The sequence below is a fragment of the Protomyctophum parallelum genome, assembly GCF_964188405.1.
Source record: "Protomyctophum parallelum genome assembly, chromosome: 3".
Taxonomy (NCBI): domain Eukaryota; kingdom Metazoa; phylum Chordata; class Actinopteri; order Myctophiformes; family Myctophidae; genus Protomyctophum; species Protomyctophum parallelum.
The window spans coordinates 25288751-25313720 of record NC_139698.1 but is presented as its reverse complement, the minus strand read 5'-3'; the positions used below and the strand labels follow the sequence as shown (position 1 = coordinate 25313720).

Sequence of the window (24970 nt, the reverse complement as noted above, 5' to 3'; positions counted from 1 at the left end):
GCCAGTGGAGGGAGCGGAGCAGGGGGGAGACATTTTGGCTGGTTGAAGACCAAGCGAGCTGCGGCATTTTGGATCAGCTGGAGAGGCTTAAGTGCACATGCTGGTAGGCCAGTAAGGAGGGAGTTACAATAGTCGAGTTTTGACAAGACTGTTGTCTGGATTAGGAGCTGGGCTGATTCCTGGGTGATTAATTCGTCGTATGTTATAGAGATTGAACCTACAGGATCGAGTGACAGCTGTGATGTGAGTTTTGAACGAGAGCTGACTGTCCAGGACAACACCAAGATTCCTGGCTGTTGGGACAGACGTTACCAGGGCGTTGTCTACGGAAATAGTTAGCTCCCGCATAGGGCAGGACTTAGCTGGGATTGGGAAGAAGAGAAGCTCAGTCTTGTCTGGGTTCAGTTTGAGGTGGTTGGAGGACATCCACTGTGAGATGTCAGCCAGGCATGCGGTGATGCGCTCTTCCACCTGAGTGGCAGAGGGGGGGAAGGATAGAAACAGTTGTGTGTCATCGGCGTAGCAGTGATAGGATATATTGTGAGCAGAGATGATAGAGCCAAGGGATACTGTATGGTTATTATTATTTATTTAAGATATTTTGGTGGCTTTTCCCCCTACTAGACCGGTGCCCACTGCCCTGCTGTAGAGCACGGAGTCTGTAACGATGGAAGTTGGAGATCCATGCCCCACCCGGCTATGCAATACCCGTTGTACCCGTGTCAGAGTACCCGTTCCACCCATTTGTCTGTGTCTCTTTTATGCCCATATATGGGGATTTCTGGATCCGTCTTTCGGCATTCCCTTTATTCCTAAATATGGAGTTCTGTGTAAGGCATGCCCAAATATGGAGTGTTGTGATGTCAGAACAGGCCAGCTCCATTTATGGACCATTCTGGACAACCATGGGTCCAACCGACTCGACACCGGGCACTGCACTCCCTGTGGGGGTGTGAAACGCGTGTGTCGAATTTAAAGTCGGTGGGGCCAGTTACGTGCATTACAGCCATACACAAGTACGTATAGACAGACGTAGAGAGACATGGTGCATTTATAGATAGATATAGCTTTATTGTAGAGATGGACATGAAACAGGGCGAGAGTAGAAAGACATGCAGCAAAAACCGTCAGGAACGGGACTCAAACCTGCAGTGCCGATTTTGAAATGCATGTACTAGTAGCCTTGATAAATATCCAGACCCATTGGATTCTGAATATTTCTCATTCATTTTTACGGCATGGTTCCTATGGTGCAAAATGCAAATGCATCTAGAAGAGGAGCTTGTGTTGTTAAAGGGTCATTCCACTCATTTTCAACATTTTACTACATACAGTATGACATTAATATACCTTAGAGCTGTTGTGTGGAAATAATAAAAAGTCCCTCCATTCTGTGTTTCCTAGAACTGGGGATCTGAAAAAAATCTTTTTTCATACAGTTCTAGGAAACACAGAATGGGGGGACTTTTTATTATTTTAACAGCTCTAAGGTATATTAATGACATAGTAAAATGTTGAAAATGAGTGGAATGCCCCTTTAATGCCAATGCCAGTAAATATTTTTCTTACTTTTTAGAACTTTTTAGAATTCCTATTATTTTAGTCATTGACAGACATGTTCTCCATGGCATCCTGCAGGCCATGGCCTCCTCCCTGCTTCTTCATTCTTCCATCCTGTAGTTTCTTAGCCTTCTGCTCAACGGGTCTGGCCTTCACAAACTTGATCATCTCCGTCATACCGGGGGGCATGAAGTCCCTAAGCTTCTCTGGAATGACAATGCCATCTTCTGTCTGGTAGTTCTCTAGGATGGCACACATCACACGTGTGGTGGCGCACATGGTCGCATTCAGCATGTGAACAAACCTCGCCTTCTTGGTCTGTCCATAGCGAATGCGGAGGCGTCTAGCCTGGTAGTCAGTGCAGTTGGAGCAGGACACCAGCTCCCTGAATGCTTTGGAGCCTGGGAACCAGGCCTCAAGGTCAAGCTTCTTACTGGCTGCGAGATTTAGGGCCCCAGAGACAATGTTGACAATGCGATAAGGGATTTCTAATGACTGGTAGAACTCCTCTGCCGTTGCAATCATCTCATCAAACATCTCCCACGATTTGTTGTCATCTGGAGAGGCCAACACAAACTGCTCAACCTTTTGGAACTGGTGCACCCTGAAGATGCCACGGGTGTCTCTGCCATGGGCGCCCACTTCCTTTCTGAAGCAGGTGGAGAGTCCCGCATAGCGAATAGGAAGGTCCTCAGGATTGAGGTGTTCGTCTCTCCGGAAGGCAGCGATGGGCTGCTCCGAGGTGGCAATGAGGTACTTCTCATCCGCGCCGTTGTCTTCCGACTTCTTCTCGCTGCTCTTTCCAATCACGGAGTAAAGCTCTTCATCGAACTGGCTCAACTGGGCCACCTCCTGCATGATCTCCATCCTCATGAAAAGGGGCGGGGAGAGCATGGTGTAGTCCTTACCGTGAAGGATCCTGAGGGCATAGTTGATCAGAGCCTGCTCGAGGAAAACCAGGGGCCCTTTCAGGAAGAAGCCTCTGCTGCCGGCCACGACGGCTCCTTTTTCTCCATCGAAACCGTCGATCATGACCACCAGGTCCACATGGGAGTACTTCTTCTGCGTTGTGCAGTCTCCCCAGGCGCGCTCCACCGTATTGCCTGCATCCTCGTCGTTGCTGACGGGTACAGAATGGTGCAGGAGGTTACCGATCTCTCTCTGATACTCAGAGCGCTCTGCCTCCAGCCTTAACCTCTCGTTTTTGTTTTTCTGCACCGCCTCTTCCACCAGCCCTTGCACCCGCTTGATCTGGGTGACTGACAGCGCCGACAGTGTTTGCCTTAACTTCTCGCTTTTGTTTTTCAGCGCCGCCTCGTCCACCAGCCCTTGCACCTGCTTGATCTGGGTGACTATATCTGCCAGAGCCTCTTTGGGTAAGGAATCATCCTCCCCAACAACACCGACAACCGACTCCTTTTTCTTCATCTTCTCTCCAATGCATTCGCTGCATAGATTCTTTGCCCTTTTGAGGTAGTTTTCAGTGAAGTCAGATTTTATCCATTTTGTATCTGCGTCGACGAGTTTGTCCACCAGAGTAACATCTTTAAATCTCTTTGTCTGATTCTCACGAATGACCTTTGGATCGTTGCCCCTGTCGCTTCGAAACAGGTCCAAATCTAACACCATTGTTTCTTGCTTGGCTGTTGATTAGTTCCTCTGCATTTGTAAGTGGGGTGTCTTTGTTGTTCAAACTGAATGCTTTGAGTTCTGTGGGGGGAGTTGTATACAGGTTATTTGGTGATGTAGCGTGAAATCACCAGCTGTCCAATGTCAATGCTCAACACCAGACCAGAAATCTCCATATATGGGCATAAAAGGGACACATGAGTTGTAGGTTATTTGATGATGTATAAAAGGGATGCAGACAGATGGTTGCAGCGGGTACAGGTATTGCATAGCCGGGTGGGGCATGGATCTTCAACTTCCATCGTTACCGACTTAGTGCTCTACAGCCGGGCACCGGTCTAGTATCTGCAAATATGCCATAAGTACTGGACTTAGGTATTGTTACTAAGGCAACGGAACATCAGTGCAAATCGATGTTGTTAGGCAATGGTTTCTGTTGTGACGTCAGACCGGAGCTCAGTAAGGTTGTGCGTGCTTGTTTGCATTCTTGCACGTGTGCTTCCGGAAGAGTGGGAAGAGTGGAGTTCAGAGTTCAGACCATGCTGTGTGGAACTGTTATGTTAGACGGCCTATCGAAGACATGGTTTGATGTGTCGTATGACCACATCTACAATCATCTATGTCTCTGTCAGATGGAGGTCATTCAGTGCTTGACAGGATCACCATTGACCAAAGAACTGAAAAACAAAACAATTACTGGAATGTCTGAAAACTAGAAACGAAGGAGGATTCATGAGAGGGAATGAATACCCACATATAGTGAAGGATGAACATTTATGGAGACAAATGAAGAGCCATTGCAATAATCCAGGCTGTACTGTACGCATATGAGATTTCAGATCAGAAAATAGGCCAATGTGAAAAGGGCGCCATTTCTTCTTACGCCTTGGATGGCAATTGGATGATTTGAGGCATTTTGTTCCAAAAATGTGTTTTGCAAAAATCCATCTGTTGGTGGCGCTGTAACAGGCCAATGTGAAAAGGGTGGGATATATTCCTCAGCCTTCGGTGAAAGATTTCCCGTAAATTGCACGCTTGCGTTCATGATTTGAGGCTTTTTGTTCAAAACGGGCCAATCCTGCAAACTTTATAATAATAATAATAATAATAGCTTGAATTTATATAGCGCCTTTCATGAACCCAAGGGCGCTTTACAAAATGTACCAACAACAATCAAAAACTAAATGCCATAAGCCTGAGAGAATAAGTGTCTTTTCAAGGCAGCCTTAAAATAATCCAGTGTTGGAGCATGGCGAATCTCTATTGGAAGAGAGTTCCACAGGGTGGGGGCTGCCACACTGAACACTCTGTCCCCGAAGGCCAATGTTAGGATGGAATATGAAATCTCGGACAGATCCGTCTTGAACACATAAATATAGAGATACTGTGTAACGTTGCGTGATTTTTGGACAGAGGTTCATCGTTGGCATCCAGGGAGTGTGTGTGTGTGTGTGTGTGTGTGTGTGTGTGTGTGTGTGTGTGTGTGTGCGCGCAAGATTTGGCATGACCGGGTTAACGGTGCCGGAGATTAGCTGACGGAGATTAGCTGACGGACGCACGCACGCACGCACGCCACACACGGATGTGCAAAACATACTCTGAGTCTGAGAGTCTCTCCCCATGCCTTCGGCCTGGTGGAGACAATAAATACTGAAACCAGATATAATCATTAAGGGAAGTTTATGCATGCACTGCATGTAGTGTGTACCATGTAAGCTATACATTTCCATTTTCCAGCCATTCAGTTGCATTTCGTTTTTTCTTTTATAATTTCGGGATACCCCCCCACCCCCGAGGGGTCGCGACCCCCAGGTTGAGAACCCCTGCAGTAGACGACATCACCGCAGGGAGGCACTATTAGCAGTATTCCCCTGACTGGCAGCTAACGCACCCCGCCCCCATTCCACTTTAGTCCAATCAGAGAGCACGCTCTGTTGTTGTTGTCAAACGTGCAGCCTGTGACCGTCGTGACAGCGGAACCGAGATAGAGGCTATCAACCACAAACAGACAGAATAAGGTAAAAAGTTATATGTTTATCGTCCTCTCTGCATTATATGTGTTCTTTTGAATAAAATGTGCATCCGAGCCACTATCAACGGTCGTTTATACAATACAGCGTTGTGAATATTAACCGCTAGAAAAGCTTAAAGTGAGAAGAGGCCCAGCCTTTTGGCTCAAGCCTTTGCGGTACTTGTTAGCCACCGGGCTAATAGGTAGCGTGCATGACACATTAATATATGCACGACTAAACTGTGAATGTGGATTTGTTACCGCGCTCTGCCTTTTGCTGGTACATGCCTTTTATGTTCTGTTATAGTCGTTTATTTGAGCAACGTTTGCCAAAAGATATTTCCTAGTAACTAGTACTACTACTACTGGCACGTAAACGCCGGGCAGGGAATTTATTTGGCTCAGCAACACTCACCGAGTCATACATACACCCATACACGTCTCATTTAATTTGACTTCAACGTTCTCTGTGCTCTTTTTGACCATCTGTGACCACTTATTGCAATGGTCTGTTTTTATTTATCAAACTTCACACATTAGCTTATGAAAATGAAAATGAAATGACTGTCTTGGAATCCTGCCACAAATGCTCTTTCAAGATTGCTCTGGTGGGCACAGAGCTATATGAATAATATACTATTAAACTCCACATTTAATGGTAGAGTTTCTGCCTGCAGAATGACTACTCTGTTCACATTGTTACATGCTGATTCATGGTGGAATAAAGAATTGACTCAATTGAGTCTATGTGTAATTATTTACATAGTTACACAGTACAGTACACCTCTGTACACCCAGCTTAATAATAGTTTGGAACCAAATGGACCCTAACAGGTCCATTTGGGACCATTTAGTACACTCTCAAAGTTAAATTAACATTTTTTTTTACAATATTAATTGGGTTCCCCGAGATAGAAATGCCATCAAATGGGGGTCCGTAGATTAATGCATGTCAAACTCGGGGTCCTTGAAATTAATTTAATTGAGAATCACTGCTAGAGTCGTAAAAACCTTCTCTTATGGGGGGTCCCTGGCATATCTTTTCAAATGGGGGTCCACAGGCTGATTAGTGTCAATTTGGGGGTCCTTGACATGAAAAAGTTTGGGAACCACTGTCTTACACCATATGCAAATTTTGTTTATCAATATGACACTATGTTATCATGGACTCACTCATCTGGCATTCACACTTTCAACTGTCTGTATTGTACTGTATTACCAGTATTTATGATTGATTGATAATAGTAAATCATGAAATTAGACAAGCAATGTACTCATTGTGAGTTTGGGACAATGTAAAACTAACAGCATCACACCCACAAGGTAAGGATTCCAGATTCTGTATTTGATTACTGACTTGGATGGCATATTTTCCTCCTCACTAAACAACTACCACTCTTTGCATAATGTTGTTAGGAGTCTCAGCCAGTCATGCATTTCCTCCTTAGTTCCAGGATGACATTAAATAAGGGAAAGGTTTTCTCAGCCATTCAGGCGGCTGCCCCAGTGTAACCACAGTGTTTCCAGAACACTGTTTGAGCAGTTTGAGTGTTGTAAATAGAGAAATACTACAGGCTGTTAATGGCAGCCGACCATGTAGGCCCGTTATATCTCTGATTGATCACAGTATGTAGAATGGGTACATTTCAACGAAAGTACAGGTTAATACAAAAACCTGCTATGAGGATAAAACCAGAAAAAGCACTAAGACTTGTTTACATCAGGGTCCTCCATTTTTAAGTCATTGGAACATTTAAAGAAGTACAATATACACTTACACAAAGTAAAAGGGAAACGCATGTACAGTACAGTATGGACCTTTTTACAGGGGCCAGTTTAGAATTGCAGCCATCCGTAAGTGCTCTTTGAGAGCACTTACGGCCGGCGGGGGCAGCGGCTGTCCACCTCATGAACAACTCTCAGCGGGATATTTTTGATTTTCCCTCCTGGACCCCCCTGGGGTTTAAGAGGTTTTAAAGGAGTCTAGGGATTCACATGTCTTAATCGCTGTTGGTAGGGTGTTCCACATTTTAGTGGCGTAGGAGCGAAATTAATTAATAATCCCTACCCTTGTTTGAGCCGAATCTTGGTTGCACGTTGTTTGATGAACCTCCCTCTGATGTTGTGATTGTGGACTTCATTGACAGTAAGGAAGTATTTTGACAGGTAATGGGTATCTTAGTGCAGTGGTGTAGTGGATTTCGTAAACCAAGCCTACATGCTTGCACTGTGTGTGTTGGTGTCCATTGTTCATAAGCCTGGTTGCCGAAGGAAAAAGATGGCTTGAGGCTACTGTAGCGCTTGCTTGGCAGATAGTACTGTAGCATCTGAAACGGTTCAGGGTTGGAATGGTGCAGTCTTTAATAATCCTATGGGCATACAGTGTGTTGTTTATTTGTATAGCGCTCTTTGAAACAAGGTGACTGGAACATAACAAAGCTGTAACAAAGTTGTCTGGGCTGCAGAAGCCAACAACAACCAACCCCTGGATCTCGGGCTGTGCTCAGGTTCATAGGGCCATAGAAAGGTATGTGCTCTTATATTCAAGGTTTACCAAAGAGTGAGCCAAGTGCAAGAGAGGTCAGCATAATAGTTCAGTAAACAGAATAAATCATCCTCACACTGACAACATTCTGACGCTCTTTAGATACAAATAGAGAGATGGCTGTACCAATGTACCATCCTTGTGTATTTTTCATACTGGTGTGTGTGTATACTACTTGTGGAGCTGCTTGCTCCAACTATTCATGGAGTAAGTCTAGATAACTCTTGCATAATATTCTTCTACAAGCCAATCTTTATCTTTCTTGTTTATTTATTAGCTTTTATTGATGGTACAGTCAGGAGATTAGACAGGAAACGAGGTGGGAGAATAAAGGCGTGAGTGACATGAAGCAAATGGTTCGCCGGGAACTCTCTGCCTGTGAAGCATCATCAGAGCCTATGTAGCCTCGGTCCCAGGCTTACTCATCTGCCAAGAGAAAAGCCTGGTCACAACCTAAGGCAGAGACGCTATTGGCGGAAGTGTCGGCACGGAACATCCGTCAGATGTATTTTCCCTGGATAGTTACGATATGTTTTTGACCAATCACAACACTTGTTTCATTCTCGGAGATGTAAACGGATTTGTTAAGTGTCAACGTCATTTCCTTGAGCGGTACTAACCCCCAAAATCCCACAACTGCCGCCCCCCCAAAAAATGATAGCGTCTACAGCGTAGGACGGTGTTGCCCACCGTGGAGCCTATGTGATGTGTTACTATGTGCTTTAAGATATTTCTTTTGAGGCCTTTTATTATATTATATATATATATTTTTTTAAGGGACAGACAGGCTGACAGGAAACGGGAGAGAGATGGGGGGATGACATGCAGCAAAGGCCGTGTCGGGCTCGGGAGTCGAACCCGCGGCACACTGCGACTGGATTACCAGTCGGGTGCCCAGACGGTTACGCCACCGCCTGGGCTTACTATGCGCTTTAACAATTCGGCTGTCGGTGCCCATGAAGCCAAACTTTCACTAAATGTTGATATGGCAATGTTGGATTTATTCCAAATTAATTACTATGTATATAATTCCTATATGGATTAAACGTAATAACGTATATACCGTAATTTCCGGACTATAAGCCGCACCTTTTTACCCATACTTTTTACCCATACTTTGAACCCTGCGGCTTATACAACGGTGCGGCTTATCTATGGATTTTTACAGCTAATGCAGAGCCATCTAAGGCTCTGAGCTAAACGGCCACTAGAGGGCCTTCTAAATCCATCTATGGCCGGTCCATGCATGCAAACTGGCTTTGCAGCTGCCGTTCTGATTGGCCAAAATTCACAACAGCTGTTGTCAAAGTTACAAGTCTACACTGCCTCACGGATGGACGCCTTGTGTAGATCTGCTATTTTCGTTGTGCGCAGCTAGACCTTTCTATGGAGCAGAATAGCATTAGCATGTTACGTTACTTTGGAATGGAGACTAGTTATATAGGCACGGAAGAGAGGCCAGCGATTGGATGTTATTCATTCAATTCATACAAGCCTAAATGTTCACATCAAGTTACAACCACAGTTCCTTTGGTCTTTATAATGGCTAGGTTATTTAAAGGTATATTCAGTGATTTCACTCAAAAAACCTTAGGTTTCGTTTTTGGCTGTGGGACCCAGCCTTTCGTCCAATCAGGATAGAGAGTCAAAAACGAAACCTAAGGTTTTTTGACCCCCAGGGGTTAACTGGGGACAGGGAGGAACTCCTTATATGGCCAGCACACTCTATAGTAGGGAGGATTATCACAACAAAACAAAAAAATAAGTGATATTTGAATTAAGTGAAATCACTGAATATACCTTTAATATTACATGCTAGGCTTGCTAGCTAGCAGGCTACAGTGATCACTTCACTCCGTTGCGCCATTGACTGTCACCAAACTGGATAATATTGGGCAGAGTGAGGAGGGATGTCTTGAATGCTGCCACTGCAGACCACAGAGTGGCGGTGACGGCAAAATCCACGTACAAGTAGGCTTGTATATGATATGAAAACAATCAGCCAGGATGAATGGATGTAGGTTGGCCAGGATGAATGGATGTAGGTTGGAGAAGTAGTCGATCTCTATACTCTTTCAAATTAAGAAAGAATAACATGACACAGACGGTCACTGCTTAATTAAATTAATTTAGGACCTTCCTTCTAGCAGTTAATTTCGTTTTATTAAACACATTTCTCCTGATTTAGCCCATTTTTTGTAATGGCATCATCATGGTATTATGCCCGTGGATATGCAGAGTGAACTTAACAATAATAAATTAATATGATAATACCTTTTATATAATCAGTATAATAGTGGGGCAGGATGGAAAAGGGGCGACCGTGCGGAAACCTTTACATATGGTAATTAAACATTAAAACACCTGCGGCTTCTAGTCCGGTGCGGTTTGTATACGTACATATTTGGGATTTCCCCTAAATTTGGCTGGTGCGGCTTATATTCAGGTGCGCCTTATAGTCCGGAAATTACGGGTATGTACTCGTGGATTAAAGTTCTCAGTCATCACGACTGATTTCAGTAATTTGTATTCCATATGAGCCAGCATGTCTGCTATGTTGCACACTGAAAATAGCTGATCTACAAGCTCTCAATGCGTCACAGATGCATTGAGAGCTTGTAGATAGGCTATCTACTTTTGTTTATTATTTTAAGATTAGAGCATTTTAAGTGGTCAAACTAGCAATATGTTCAGAAGCATCTTCCATAAATCTTAACCCATTACTACCCACCTTTGTGTGAATTTGCATCATTTGGATTTTTGCCTCTTCAAAATAAGAGTTGAACAGGGAAAGATCCTGGCAGTACGAGGTGAATTAATTAATGAATCCTGGCGGGTAGTTATTAGTATCGGATATTTCATGAAAGCAAAGGTGATTTCTTTTCACCTGGTATGTAGAACAACATCATAATTGTACATATTGTGTTCATTGTTTAGCAATCACAGCGCCACACCGCCAGTGTGTCATACTGTTTGACAAATTGCACATTAGGACTTGGTCATCCAAACATTTTCAGTCATTTTATATTGCATTAATCCATGTGTACTTCTAGAACCAAGCATGATGTGCATATTCCAGTTTAGGGTTTCTTGTGACTTTCTATATATTTGAAGGTAAAAAGAAAAAGACCTTGGCATTTAGGATTTAATTGTCTGGCATCCACTACATTTGACAGTACGTAAAGTTTAATTTAGTAGACATCAGGGCAATTTTAAGGTGAAAATGTGCATAATGGAAAGAGTCGAGTGGCTCTTAATGTTTCTCTGGTGCATTAACTGAATTCTACAATATGTGTTTTAGTGCTGTCTAAGCTAAGGTCTGGCCTTGGGCTCCTTTTCCAGTGTCCTTTTTTGCAGGGCATTAGTGGTTGTTCAGTGGCTTGGCAAGCATGAAAAAGTTATTACTCACACATGTCAGTGCTGTCCCAGTAAATCGATATACTACTCAATTGAGGACTTGTTGGATTGTAGAATGGCATTTCATGGAATCTCCCATTTTAAGAAAATGTTAAAATACAATAGAACATTAAAAAGTGAAACGGAAAAAGAAGCAGGATAAAAGGTGAATAGGCTACTTACGTAACTGGCTTATGGCCAGCGTAATTAACAGTGGATTGTGCCTTCTGCCTGCACTATTCATATGTTTAATTCGTCATTTTAATGCCAATAGAAAAATCTGTGATATACACACTAAATCTCATTCTGACACAGCAATCCTCACTGCCGTCACTGGTGGTCACAGATTCAGTTGCCACAGTAATCAGAATGGCCATCAACACAAAAGCCATTATTTTCAACCTCCTGCTTGGAGTTGGACATAATGGCTTACACTCTTACTCTAATGTTTGGACGGATAATCATATGCTATGACATGGCATATGATATGATGAAAGACAAAATATCTTCATATTTAAAGTACAGTACACATAATGTGTACTGTACTTTAAATATGAAGATATTTTGTCTTTTTTTGTATTCCTTTTTTTCCCCCACTTGTCCCCCACCTCTTTTCTTTCTCTTCCTGGAAACGATCAACACGATGGAGCTTGCACAAAAAAAACTTATTTCACCCACTGTTGTGACAATAAAGATGATTCTGATTAGAAAACTGTTATTTCTTCCCCACCGTATTGAAAACCAACACGTTTTCTCGACAAGCTCATCAAGAACATGGTGGAAAGAAAACAGAAATGCCAAGTTTAAAGTAAAGCAATCAAGTTTAAACTTGTAATGTTGTACCATAGAGGCTGGTAAAAATATCAATCTAACCTCTGGTGGGTTAGCCCGTACAGTGCTGATCCAATCTAAGCTGTTATGGTGTATCTCTCTCTGTCCTCTGTTTACCCCCCTGGTGTCAGATGGAGGGCGAGCAACTCTTGTCTCTGTCTGGCCCGGCTCTGGCCCAGGCTGTCAGCTCTCTGCTGGAGACTCCAGGCCTCTACGTCTTCTCCGACATCCTGGAGCTGCCCAATGTCAGAGAGGTGCAGTAACACACACACACACACACACACACACACACACACACACCCTCATACATTCATAATCTCCTTCTCATACACACTCGCTATTACTCCCACCACTACCACACACAGTCTCACACGCACTCCATTTTCTCGCACACCACTGATCTGTTACTCTCACACACACACACACACACACACACACACACACACACACACACACACACACACACACACACACACACACACACACACACACACATACACACACACACATACACACACACACACACACTAGGGATTGACCCATTTTCAGTCCAGTGTATAGAGCGGTACGCATGCATAAAGTGAATGGCAAATCGAGTGGCAAAGTGAGTTTAACATTGTTTAACGTTGGTTAATGCAATCAATTAGGACTTTTCTGTTTGGATGCATGGGCTGTGAAGGATAGAAAGTAGTTTTTTGCCACTCGGTAGGCATTCCTGCATAAGTTCCAAAGTTCCGGGTTTCATGATGATGTCACATGCATACTCTCTATTATTGGATGTAATATTCAACAGTTGTGAAATTATCAGAATCTGCAAATAAAATAGTCAATTTAGAGTGATGCATGCACTCGTACAGCAACCACTCTCAGAGAGAAAGAAAGAGGGAGAGATTGATTTAAGTTTTGTGGGTTGAGAGTTGAGACTCTTCACTGGTGCAACTCTTGAAAACATGATGTCCACGGGCTCTGTTTTCTGGTTTAAACCCCAAACAACCCCAAATAGACAATGTCACAACAAACGGTCTAATGAGCTAGCCTGGCCTTAACACATTTTGACCTGAGATCAGATTCTAAGAATGTCTTCTACATCCTGACAGTTTTCTGAAAAAGCTATGTTTCTATGTCAGTCGTTCTTCTTCGATTTTTCAAAAATAGCACACCTACAAGCTCGTAGCGTGCCACTCTGTGGCGCGCTATGAGCTTGTAGATCTGCTATTTTTCAATAGCTAAAGCATAACATAATGCTTACACCGCCCAAAATGGGTTGAAGGAAAATTCCATGCTAGAAGGCTGTCTTACCTTTATTTGTAGTTATGGCTCCACCAAAGAGGTCCAGGTGTTATTTTGTGCAAAAGCGCATTATTGGCTATTTCCCCTACCATAAGCCCTCAATGAATTGCATTGAATTGAATGGGGCATTGGTGTGTATAATGTAAATACAAATAGTATCCCAAGCAGCACACTTTACTAATTTCGATGGAAATAAGCGAATTAGCACAAAAACCCAACCCCCATTGAGGGCTTATGGTAGGGGAAATAGCCAATAATGCACTTTTGCACAAAATAACACCTGGACCTCTTTGGTGGGAACGTAAGAACTACAAATAAAGGTAAGAAAGCCTTCTAGCATGGAATTCACCTTTAAGGTAGATTGACCTGGAGGTGGACCGGCAATTATTAAGTGACAGTCAGGACTCTCAGCCTTATAGATAGCATGGCTGTTGAGGCTCTCTCATGTCAAAAGCAAGGTTTTGGCCACATCACACAATTAAAAAAAACAACTGGTCTGCCTGGACAGCTGGCATAGGGGATCGGTCATCTAGGCTTCCAGTCCCGATCTATCGATTGCGTGTCACTCCCCATTTCCTCTCAGTCTACTGTATACTACCAAATGTAGGCCGAAAAAGCAAACAAAACAAATCTTAAAATCAAAAACTATTAGGTTTTTTTTATACTGTAAAATGTATTCTCGGTTATTGGTCTCTTTGATCACTAGTGATCAGTATTGGTATCGGCCCTGACAAAAAAATTGGTTAACCCCTACCCCACACATAATGTGTATATAATCACATCCCTTGTGTCCCAGATACACTTTCTCCCAGACTCGAACAGACTTACGCATACATACTCTCTTTCTGTCCCTTAAAGTTCTCTCAACCAGACTCGTCGATCTGGTTGATCAAATCGAACACGGTGGTCAAAAGATAAAACCATCCTTTCTGCACCTGACACTGACTGTACTTCTCTCCCTCCCTCTCCCATCCCTTCTCTTTTCTTCTCCTTGCCCACTCCCTCTTTCTCGTTCCCCTCTCTCTCCCTCTATCACACAAACACACACACATCTCTCTCACTCTATCCCTCCCTTCCCTGTTTTCTCCCATTCCTCTCTGGACCCCAGTTGGAGACGGGTCCCCATGCCCCAGTGTACCAGCTCCTCAACCTCTTTGCTTATGGAACCTATAGCGACTACAAAGGTATGTCAGTGGCACCAGCAGCACAGTGTAAATAAGTAATAGTGTGGGGACCTCCACAACATTATTTTTATTTTTATTATTAGCTGTGTTTCTCTATGGCTGCCAGGCAGGGGCACATTGTCTCAGAGGTACCAGAAAGCAGGCATCTGCTGAGATACACGCAGCCAGGTAATTTTACAGAGCCAATCACGGGTGGGTGGGTGGGGGTGGGCTGGTCATAACTCAATGAGTTGTCACCCAGTTGGTTGAGCCGAAACGAGGTGGCAGCACCCCCGAAGGACAACGAACTAATCTCACTGCAGTGAAACCGGTCCTCGATATGATATATCATGTAGCTTCAACAGGACTCGGGGTGGGTTATTATTTATAGCTAACTGTATGCTGATAATGGCGATAATAATAATAAAAGGTAGCCTGGAGGGGGAAAAAAAGAGCAGAGTGTATTTTGTCGTCCCCCCGCCCAAAAAAAAATCACGCCAACAGGGAGCACATTAATTTTCAAACAGCGTGTTGTAGTAGAGCCCAAGAGGAGCTGTCAGAGCTGCCTCCTGGCCTGCTGCCACCGCTATAGTCACTAGAGAGCCCCCATGCTCCCTGACAGCATGCATTGGCGCCCTCGACCATGCGTGTCGTCATTATTTAATGTCCTCCCCTCAAAGCGACGGCCGCCGTACTACCGCTGGTCACGTATGACAGCTCGACACCTCGTAACATCTAGCCCGTTCTCTCTGACAGTCTTCTCTCTTTGCTCCAGAAAGGGCCGCCTCTCTTCCTGAGTTGACCCCTGCGCAGAGGAACAAGCTTCGCCACCTGTCCATCATCAGCTTGGCATCCAACCTCAAGGTAGGCATGGGAGCGGGCCAGCGGTTTGAGTGACAGGCCTCTGTAATGGAAAGGCTTCTTTTTGAGGTTCAATCATCGCTGCAGCCCTGTCAAAATGTCCTTGAGGCACTAAAAAATACTCTGAGCATATGAGCCAACTAACTGCCTCTAGGTTTAAATAGTAAGTTAATATCTTCAATTGTTTGTCTGAGTGGGAAGTAATTCTCACAGAAAATCGATAGGTCTCATCTAAACTCGTTTTTGTATGAATGTTGCGTTTGGGCTTATTTAGTTTTCTTTCTTCTTTTAGTTTTTGTTTTCAGAGAATAATAAATGTTTTCCCAGCAGAAGCACACATCAAATTCCAATGTGGCTAATGACAGGCATCGTTATTATTGTGTTGGGGAAGTTACTTTTAAAAAGTAAGGAATTATAGTTATCGTTACTTATCTAAAAAAGTAATTTGTTACTTTACTTTACATTCAATTATGAAAGTAACTACTTTACTTTACTTTACTTTACTTTAAAAAATAATAATATAAAAAACGATTTAAAAGGTTTTTTGTGATGAATTAATCTCAATTAATCGCATATATCAATAGGCCTATTTGACTTGATCATCAGTGAGCTTTTTTTCAAATGGATTTGGATACGAGTGAATCAATGAATAGTGACATAAGCATAGGCAATTAAAAAAGTAGTAATAATAATAGTGATAATATTATTATTTATATAATGCTTCTCTGAGTACTTAAAGACGCTTTTCAAGGGGAACATGAGAAAACAAATAAAAACTACTTTATTAGAGAAAGACTAAGACTATGGAATAAAATAAATGAAAGTGGAATGAGATAGCTGGGGAAAGAAATATTCTAGAGGTGTGTTTGAACTTATAGGTGGTGGCTGGCATGTCTTGTGAGTTTTGGGAAGTGCATAGTTTTGACAGGTCTGCCTGCTGTGGACAGTGAAACCCTGACCATTAAACACGGGCAGACGCAACGATACAGTCTATCATTCAATGTGAAGCCAGCAACATGCCAACATGTTGATGCAAACAGACGTGTACAGTAGCTGCTCGGCCTGCTCCAAATGATATTCCCATTTGTCTGTCTGCCTGTGTAAACGAAGCATCGAGTGTGAGGGTTGGGGAACGGATGGAAAGTACCATTGTGTTATTAAGGAGGACTCCTTGGCTTTTAACGATATGGACCAGAGTTAAACTAATGTTAGCTCCCATGCTAACTAGTTGCTACCCTCGTCAGAAACAACAAAAACCACCATCCAGATCGGGTGGAAGCTGCTGATATCACTTTGCTTGTGCCCGTGGATGGGAAATGGGTTTTTGTGTCTGTGACTAAATGTGTTACTGTTTACAACAGCCAGTAAGCCCGCCCACCCTGTAGACTGTCTCTGATTGGCTTATTCTGAAATCTGGCCCTACGTTAGCCAATCAATGACCTCTTCTGCAACGTGCTTTTATCATGTTAGGGTGTATCAAACCATGTGGGCTGAGAGGCTGCACAAACGAAACTGTCAACACAGAGAGCGCTCTCTAGTCTCTGCACTGCAGTCAGCAGCACAGAGACGCTTGTATGATAGACTCACGGAGCTGCGAGACTTTTCACTGATCACATAAGTTGACATAATATTATAACTCCATAACGCGGGTAACGCTCGCACAATAACTATAAGGCCGTTATGGAATGGGGAAATGTAAAGCGTTAGGTTACAAGTTACTGCAAATAGTTACGCGATGTAAGGGTGTTAGTCACAACACTGTTATTAATGATGCAGGAAACTGCTGTATGTTGCCTTATGAAGCAGATTTCATTGTATTCTCTTGATTTGTGTTACCGTTCAAATTAAAAGGAAAGGAATTCTTGTGAGCTCAAGCTTATGATGTCGGCACGCTCTGCTATTTTGGTATCGGCTTGATTGGAACCATGGCGACGGGACTAACCTTTCCTGTCAAGAACCGTGTCTTGGAAGGAAAAAAAAAAGAAAGCCAGCACGTGCCTTTACTTCCTCTCGTGGCGTCCTTTCTCAGATCTCCTCGTTATCGGCACCTATTCCATCCTGTGTTCAAACACTCAGATCGTTTGCCATGCTTTTTCCTCCCGAAAAAGTATTTGTTCTCCTCCTCCTCCTCTCTCTGCATTCCCTCTCTTCTCTTGCCCCGCTGCTCTTCTCTTCCTCGCTTTTAATAATTGATTCATTTATTCTCTCCAGCTCCGTCTCCTTGCATCACCTTTAATCTAGCTTCTCCACCGGCGGCCTGCCTCCACCCTTCCTGTCCTCTGTTTTGTTCTGAACATCTCCACATCTTTACATTTCCATGCATGTAGACTCGTATTCCTTAATTGCCCCAATAAGAGCTTATTACATTTCAAAGTCTTTCCTACAATACCCACCCACCCAAACCCATCCCTTTCGGCCCTTTTTCTCTTCGGCTCACTCACTCTCAATTCAATTCAAACATACGTTTACTTTGCCAAAGCAATGTCTCTCTCTCTCTCTCTCTCTCTGTCTTTCACGGTGACATTTAGGCAAATGAGCAATTTCACTGCAACAGTTTTGTCATTTTCCCTCGGACCCCTCGGAATATAATCGAATTCTCTGCCTGTTTACCGAGGCAATAAAGAGTGGATGGAGATTATAGCCTAATCGTGTCACTTTTTGTGTAGTGAGCGAACGCCCTCTCTATGTGCCCGCTCTTCGGTTTGTCCGTGCGTGTGTGTGTGTGTGTGTGTGTGTGTACACACTCGCTCACTTGTGCTCCCCTGTGTCTCCAGTGCCTGCCGTACTCTCTGCTGCTGCAGCAGCTGGAGCTGAAGAACGTGCGCGAGCTGGAGGACCTGCTGATTGACGCCGTGTACTGCGACATCATCCAGGGCAAGTTGGACCAGCGCAACCAGCAGGTGGAGGTGGACTGCAGCGTGGGCCGAGACCTGGGCCCCAATGAGCTGCCCAGCATAGTCAACACACTGCAGGAGTGGTCAGTGTGTGTGTGTGTGTGTGTGTGTGTGTGTGTGTGTGTGTGTGTGTGTGTGTGTGTGACGTGTGTGTGTGTGTGACGCGCATGTGTGTGTGTGCGTGCATAGACCAACATTTTTTATACAAAGGCTTGTGTAGTCAACATGATTGGTCAGGAACCTGTGTGTTTAAGGGAGAGGAACTGGGTGCCTGTACTGTACTATGTTCAATGTACCCAGGATTAGAGGTTTACATAAAAGGGGCGATTTTTGGTAGCATATTACCAATCGCAAACACGGACAAATCTGCTGTCAGCAGAGTGGAATATTTCACAAACGAAACCAACTGTAATAGCAAACTATAATTTCCAAAATTCAAATGCATAATCTAGGCTAAAAGCAACACACCTACCAAATGCTGGAAGGACAGCTGGCAAGAAAATTCCAACCGTGTGAACGTGTAAATAGGCTTAATATCACGTTTATTTATGTAAGAGGTATATTATTTTCCGAGAGAGTGTTATCTTTGTCAGCTTCTTGAGGTGTGAGCTGTTGGCTGCAAGCAATATCAAAGCCATTTAACTGTGGTTTTATATACCCATATCATCCTACTACAGAGACTGATTTAGACACTGAAGCCTTAAAAATTGTATTAATGTATTCTTATGGCATCTACAGTATGACATTTATAGCCCTATTCCTTGAGCTGCAGCGCTGGCAGTGTAATACGGAATTGGGAGCAATGTAAAAGCATAATTCCAAAGCGCTAAGTAGGCTTATTTTCATATCTTAAGAATACAACAAGTGAAAGGCTATTGTAGGATGATATGGTTATACAAAAGCACAATGAAATGGCTTTGTTATTACTTGCAGCCAACAGTTCAAGAACTTGACACCGATAACTCACTGAACCTACTGACTGTACATGAATGGCCATCGTGTTCATCGCTTCAACCATATATACTTTGTTGTACATCAAATAGCAAATTCTACACCTGCTACTTATACAGACTGTTCACCCAATTTGCTCCTATTATGACGCACGTTTAGCATATGTCTGTCTCCCCCCCCCCCCCCCCCCAATCTCAGGTGTACGGGGTGTGAGGCGGTGCTGTGTGGCATTGAGGAGCAGGTACAGAGAGCAAACAGTTACAGAGAGAGCCAGCTGAAGGTCAAGGTCCAGGTTGAGACAGAGGTCAGTTCCTTTCTTCAACATCACCCCCCCAGAGGAAATGCTTGATATAGTGCTAAGATTTTCCCCTCTTCCCTCTCTCCTGATCATACTTTTTTCTTTTTGCCCCAAGCTACACATGGTATTTCACTTTTTTTCCCAACTTGAAATTGCCTCTTTTTTCCTCTCTCTTTCTCCTCTGCTAATGGTTTGAGGGCAAACTGTAATAAAGCATCATGTCCCTCGTTCTCTTCTCCCCCAGGTTTCTAATCTACAGAAAACGTTAAAGGCCAGCTCGGCCTCGCCGTCTTCCGGGCCCGCCCCCGCCGGTGCTGCGTCCAATCAGGATGCAGACCAGCCAGCAGAGCCACGGGACCCCGCCTCCTCTCAGGAACCGAGACAACCAGGCAAAAAGAGTTCAAAGGTCAAAGGGTAGGTCGTGTGAATATAACTTAAGAGGATGTGAGCGCTACTCGAGTTTCTTCTAGTGATTTTACTGGGTGCATGTTCTAGAAAAGTTCTTTATGAAAGGGAAAGTGTTTCCATTTTCCACTGTATAATGCTAAAGCAAGTAATGTGCCAAAATGCCTAGTCTACAATGTTCTGTATGCTGCCTGTGCAAACCAATAAAAATGTCATGATGCATTGCTAGCTTGAACAGCAGTTCTGTGATGACGAACTGTATAAATGAAACTTTAGCAGCACGATTAGAAAGCATCTTTGACCTTGGCCCTGGTCAAACTACCTGTTGTGTCGGCGGTTCATTGCATAATGTCACTTCAGTACTAAATCGGATTTTCTGTGGAAGTCTGAGGCCAGCCACTTCTCATTATTCCTACAGTACGTGTCTCTGAATTGAAAAATTAAAACAAAAAACAACATGAATCAACAGTGACAGCTCGATAAAGACCGGGGGCCTAGACACCGAATTAGAGCCATTTAGTTTGATGTGCTCTTGGAGTGCAATGTCAATTCAACCACAAATAAACATTAAAAAGCCAGCTGCCGCCATAAGTGGTTTATGCAGGCGTGAGTCCGCATAGCGTTGCTTCATTATGAGACACTGCGTGCTTTGCAGTGGTACAGTAACCCCTGCTATCAGGGTCGATCTCGCTCCATTACACTTTTATCCAGCGCCAATTGCCATGCGTGAATTTCACATCTGTCCTAAGATGTCACTGGGTACACAAACAACTTGTGTTTTACCTAAAATAATCGTTTCCCATTCTGGTGATTCAATTAAATGATTTGACTGTCAAGTTGTTTGGCTTTTGTTGTCCTCATCACTGGGTTGTCGATAAGAGCACACAGGCTTTTACTTCCCGTAATAAGTAAACACTTGAGGCATCCGAGATGATAAAATTCATTATAGCTTGCCTTAAAAGGCACGTCACCCATTTTCTACCATATTTTTAAATAATCGGTCTGTTCTCACCAGAAACACGGTCATTATAAGATGGTGCTATTTCTGTCTATAGTAGTGTCTACTCACTCCGTCTTAGAGGTAGGCTGTGGACAGTTCCGAAAACTGCCTACCAATGACATCATTGGCGTTTGGCCATTTCAAACAAGATTTAAGAGATGCAAGAACAATGGCCTCTATTTCAGCATGCCTACTTTCCAGGAAAAGAAAGGCCCATTGATGATGTCATTGGTAGGCAGGTTGTGAACCGAGTAGTCCCAAGGTCTTTTGATCTAGATTACAACGTTGTAAATGCAATCGATACTGTCAGTTAGTTGACATTCTTCTTTTTTTTAATAAGAGAGTGATGTCAAAGCACAACCAGGGCACACTGGTGACATCATTACTGCGAGGCTCTGGGAGGGTAATGGTGCTGCAATTACCAGGATGGTGTACAGAATAGATCCCACCAGACTTAATGGCACTGAATGATCGATCAGGCTAGGTGTAGACTGTAGAGCACTTTGAACCTAGTTGTATCCCAAACTTGAATGTTCTTACAATTATATTCTGTAAGGATAAAAAACATGGCGTCTCAGCCTAAACCATCACACAAAATGTCCTTCTAGCTCCAACTGACTGGAGAAAGTGCGTCTGTCAGACTGATAAAAAAAGAAAGAGTTGTAATCATCACCTCCAACTCATTATGCGTGGATGTCATCCTGAGAACGCAAATGTTAATGTACCACTCTTTAAACTTTTAAAGGAATGATCAGGGAACAAAAAAGGGCTGCATTATTCCTTCTAAGAGTTTCTTCAATGCCACCTCCTCCATCGGGACCTGTCGAAACCTGATTGGCAGCTGTTTAATTGGTACATTGTGGCAAACGTAAAATAACAGGATGACATGCATAATGAGTAGATTGAGCAGATTTCAAAGCTTCCCTATAATCAGACTGACAGAGACAACACTTTCTCCAGTCATTCTGAGCTGCACAACTCAACCTGGGGGTCACCAAATTATTGCAACTGAATCGCTGGGAAATGGAAATTAAGAGTTTACATAGTACACATAGTACATGTATAAACTTTCTGGTTTAGGTATTTATTGCGAATGCAGTGAGCACTAACTATGAGACCCTGCAGATCATGTCTGTGTGTCTGTCTGTCTGTCCCGCTGTGACACCACCCGCCTGCCACCAGAGGGCGCAGCTGTAGCGCGCACACACACACACAGTAGGAAACTTAAAAAAGTTACTAACTAAAAAGAAAAAAAAAGTACGTAATTTATTCTAATTGTTGTTATTGCAATTTACGAGCTGCGTTCGCTTCCCGCGTTTGCGCGTCTTACTTGTTTATAATTATTAATAGATTCCCCACACTAGGGGGGCGGGGGTTGCGAGACATGGGCAAAGCATTTCCGGGGGGTCCCCAGCCAAAAAACGTTAAACCCCTGGATTTAGAAGTGGACATTTTGTGTGACGGTTTAGGCCGCGGTACTATCCGTGTAGCACACATACTCTAGGTTTAACGTTCGTTCTGGTTAATACGACATTGAAAATAGCAACACTCGGCACAATCTTTTTATAGAAGTGTGTTATTGTTGTGTACTTTTGTATTGGATGAGCTGTGTGTGGCCGTGCCTTGTGCGTGGTGCAGTATATTATACAGTAGCCTACACTACAGTATGTTGTTCAGTGCTCTATATGGAAATGTTCTGCAACTAATCTCGCCTTAGGATATGTTGGTGGTATTGCCTCATAGCAGGTTTAGATTGAACTATTTTGTATGCTATCATCACCCCATGTCAATGTCATGTTGGTAATACATAATACGTTTGAAGATGTTTTTATAAACGGTGTTATATAAAGACACATGTTGTCTTATGTCTGCTATGATAAATGTAGCCTGCTGCGTCACTTTTTATTTTTGTTTTTGTTTTGCCACCCCTCTAGTTTTTTCTGAAATGACGCCTCTGCAGGACAACATCTTCTGTTGTGGTCTGGAAGACGTATCTCCCACTCTACCCCGTCCCACATCTACATCTGCTCACTCTACTGTACCCCGTCCCCAAATTAAACCCCACTTTAAGTGCCTTTAGTAACAAGGTGAAAACAAACTGTTGGCAGAACATGGCTCTTGTAATGATAAGTAAACAAACGCAGGCATTTCCTTTTCGCTAAACTATGCGTGTCTTTCTGTGGTTTTCCGCCAGGCTGCGCGGCAGTGGGAAGATCTGGTCCAAGTCCAACTGAAGATTTTTTTTTTTTAAGAGACACCCAGAGATGAGTCCACTGGTGGACCGGACACACTCACTCACCAATTAACGGACAGACCACCGTCATCCTAATGGATGGACGCATTAAAGAGAAAAACTGATTAATGTGACCAATGTTCAGACGCACACACCCACATGTGCAAAAAGGACAAGGGACACTTCTCCGGGAACTTACTAGTCATTACCTCCCTCCCTGTCTAAATCACTCTTTATCTCAATCAGATGGATACGCATGCACGCGCACACACACACACACACACACACACACACTCACGCACGCGCACACACAAACACGCACACAGTGGACTCACGCACTTGTCCATAACCTGGCATAGTATACATTCAAAAATAGCCTTTCCAATGTGTACACAGAATGACGAGACGAGTAGAACAGCTCCACAACCACTGTCATCTGGAGAATCACTATAGTCTTTGACCAGGAGACATTAAAATTAGCAGCGGGTGGATGTTTTTGAGGAGTATGTTTGTATCGGAATAATTTTAAAAGATGCTTTCTTTCTCTTCAGTGTGAATAACTTGTTCAGTTGTAATATTTTTCTTTTTCTTTTCTTCTTCATTCTCTTTGCTGAGGTGAGATGTGTATAAAAACCCAGGATGTGAAATAAAGCCCCTGTACTTAATGGCTCTGTCACTGGCTTCATATTTTTCTATTAAGCGCACCTCAAAGTGCATCTCTGGAGGGTGCGCCGCTAAATGTTAACTCGGGGCGGGGGGGCTCTCCGTTAGGAGGTCAAGCCATTAATTAGGGCACGTCCCCAAAGAGACTAATGTATTATAGAGCCCAGACTTCCCCTGTGTTCAAGCGGCATGGTTACACATTACGCACACACACAAGCACTCACACATGGCAGCGCATTGATTTTTCATATCGGTATGTTTTGGCCAGAGCTTCTCCTTCGATGTTAATCACTTAAGCCCTATATACTACTTAGTCGTACGACGAATGGCACAAATGGCTGATTTACAAGCACACAACTGGCACCCTCCCTCGTCCCTTCATCATGCAGCTCCAAATTGCCGCGGTCTTGCCTGCCCCCCCCCCCCATCTATCTCTCCATCCTCCGCTCTGCTGTGTCTGTTCTGTGTCACTACCCTCTCTCTCCCCCCGTCTGCATCTATCCTGGGTGACATTAATGGTGGCAATTAGCTCACCGGTAAAGACAAGGCCAGAGACGGGGAAATTATGAGCCTCTTACACTCCCTCCTCCACGTCCAAGTTCCAACCCCACCTCCCTATCCGCTTGCCCCTACCTCTTTATCGCCCCCTCCTCCACGTCCAACCCCACCTCCCTATAGCCTCTTGCCCCAACCTCTTTATCCTCCCTCCTCCTACCTCTTTATCCCCCCCCCCCCCCCTCCTCCGATCCTTCATTTGTCTCCCTCTTCCTCTTGTCTATAAATAGACGTGTTAATTTCAGTCGGTGTGATTGAGCTTTAGTGCTTCAACAGATTGCCCCGTTGTCAGCGCGTATGTGACCTGTGAGTTGGAGCAGATGTTCACCTCATGAGTGTTTGACATGGACAGAGAAGGTGTGCTGGGAGAGGTGTATGTGTGCGTGTGTGTGTGTGGCATGTGTTGCATGCCCCGTTTAAGCGTTGTTTGCCACTCATCTGTGATGGTTTATATAGATCGGAGCTGCAGCGTCAACTGGTTTGTGCCTCATAACCAGGCAGTCGTTAAAACTTTAAGAGTGGACTCCAGCCAATCAATTACTTTAATTGATTAGTAAAATGCCCGGAGGAGATGGAAACCACTTGCAGCAAGCCTGCCGAAGAATCTCGATGCACTCAAGTGGCTTTTTCCAGCCTCTCTCACTCATCAGCTGTATTGACGTTACAATACACACAGGACACAGAG

At 43.8% G+C, this 24970-nt stretch overlaps 2 protein-coding genes across 3 annotated transcripts; one reads left to right on the top strand and one right to left on the bottom strand.

Annotated features, from left to right (window-relative positions):
* Positions 1–1599: 1599 nt before the first annotated feature.
* On the bottom strand, positions 1600–3189 carry LOC310856172 (serine--tRNA ligase, cytoplasmic-like; the record flags this gene model as incomplete). The annotated part of the gene is made up of 1 exon (XM_083761419.1): positions 1600–3189. The coding sequence occupies one exon, from the start codon at positions 3187–3189 to the stop codon at positions 1600–1602; it is 1590 nt and encodes a 529-aa protein (XP_083617545.1).
* Positions 3190–5114: 1925 nt separating this feature from the next.
* Positions 5115–23734, top strand: cops7a (COP9 constitutive photomorphogenic homolog subunit 7A). Of its 2 annotated transcripts, XR_014569072.1 has the most exons (9): positions 5115–5207; positions 12104–12226; positions 14371–14446; positions 15201–15289; positions 18061–18263; positions 19330–19435; positions 19674–19843; positions 22769–22921; positions 23029–23734. XR_014569072.1 is itself a non-coding variant. In XM_083761653.1 (8 exons), the coding sequence occupies exons 2-8, from the start codon at positions 12104–12106 to the stop codon at positions 23066–23068; spliced, it is 807 nt and encodes a 268-aa protein (XP_083617779.1). In that variant the 5' UTR covers positions 5115–5207; the 3' UTR covers positions 23069–23734. The 2 variants fall into 2 exon arrangements, 1 of the variants encoding a protein (XP_083617779.1); XM_083761653.1 differs by lacking the exon at positions 22769–22921.
* The last annotated feature ends 1236 nt before the right edge of the window (positions 23735–24970 follow it).

Coding starts and splice junctions, on each gene's coding strand:
- cops7a (XM_083761653.1), top strand. CDS start 12,104: ATGGAGGGCGAGCAACTCTTGTCTCTGTCTGGCCCGGCTCTGGCCCAG. Junction 18,264..19,329: donor GTCAACACACTGCAGGAGTG/GTCAGTGTGTGT, acceptor CCCCAATCTCAG/GTGTACGGGGTGTGAGGCGG. Junction 19,844..23,028: donor AAGAGTTCAAAGGTCAAAGG/GTAGGTCGTGTG, acceptor GTTTTCCGCCAG/GCTGCGCGGCAGTGGGAAGA.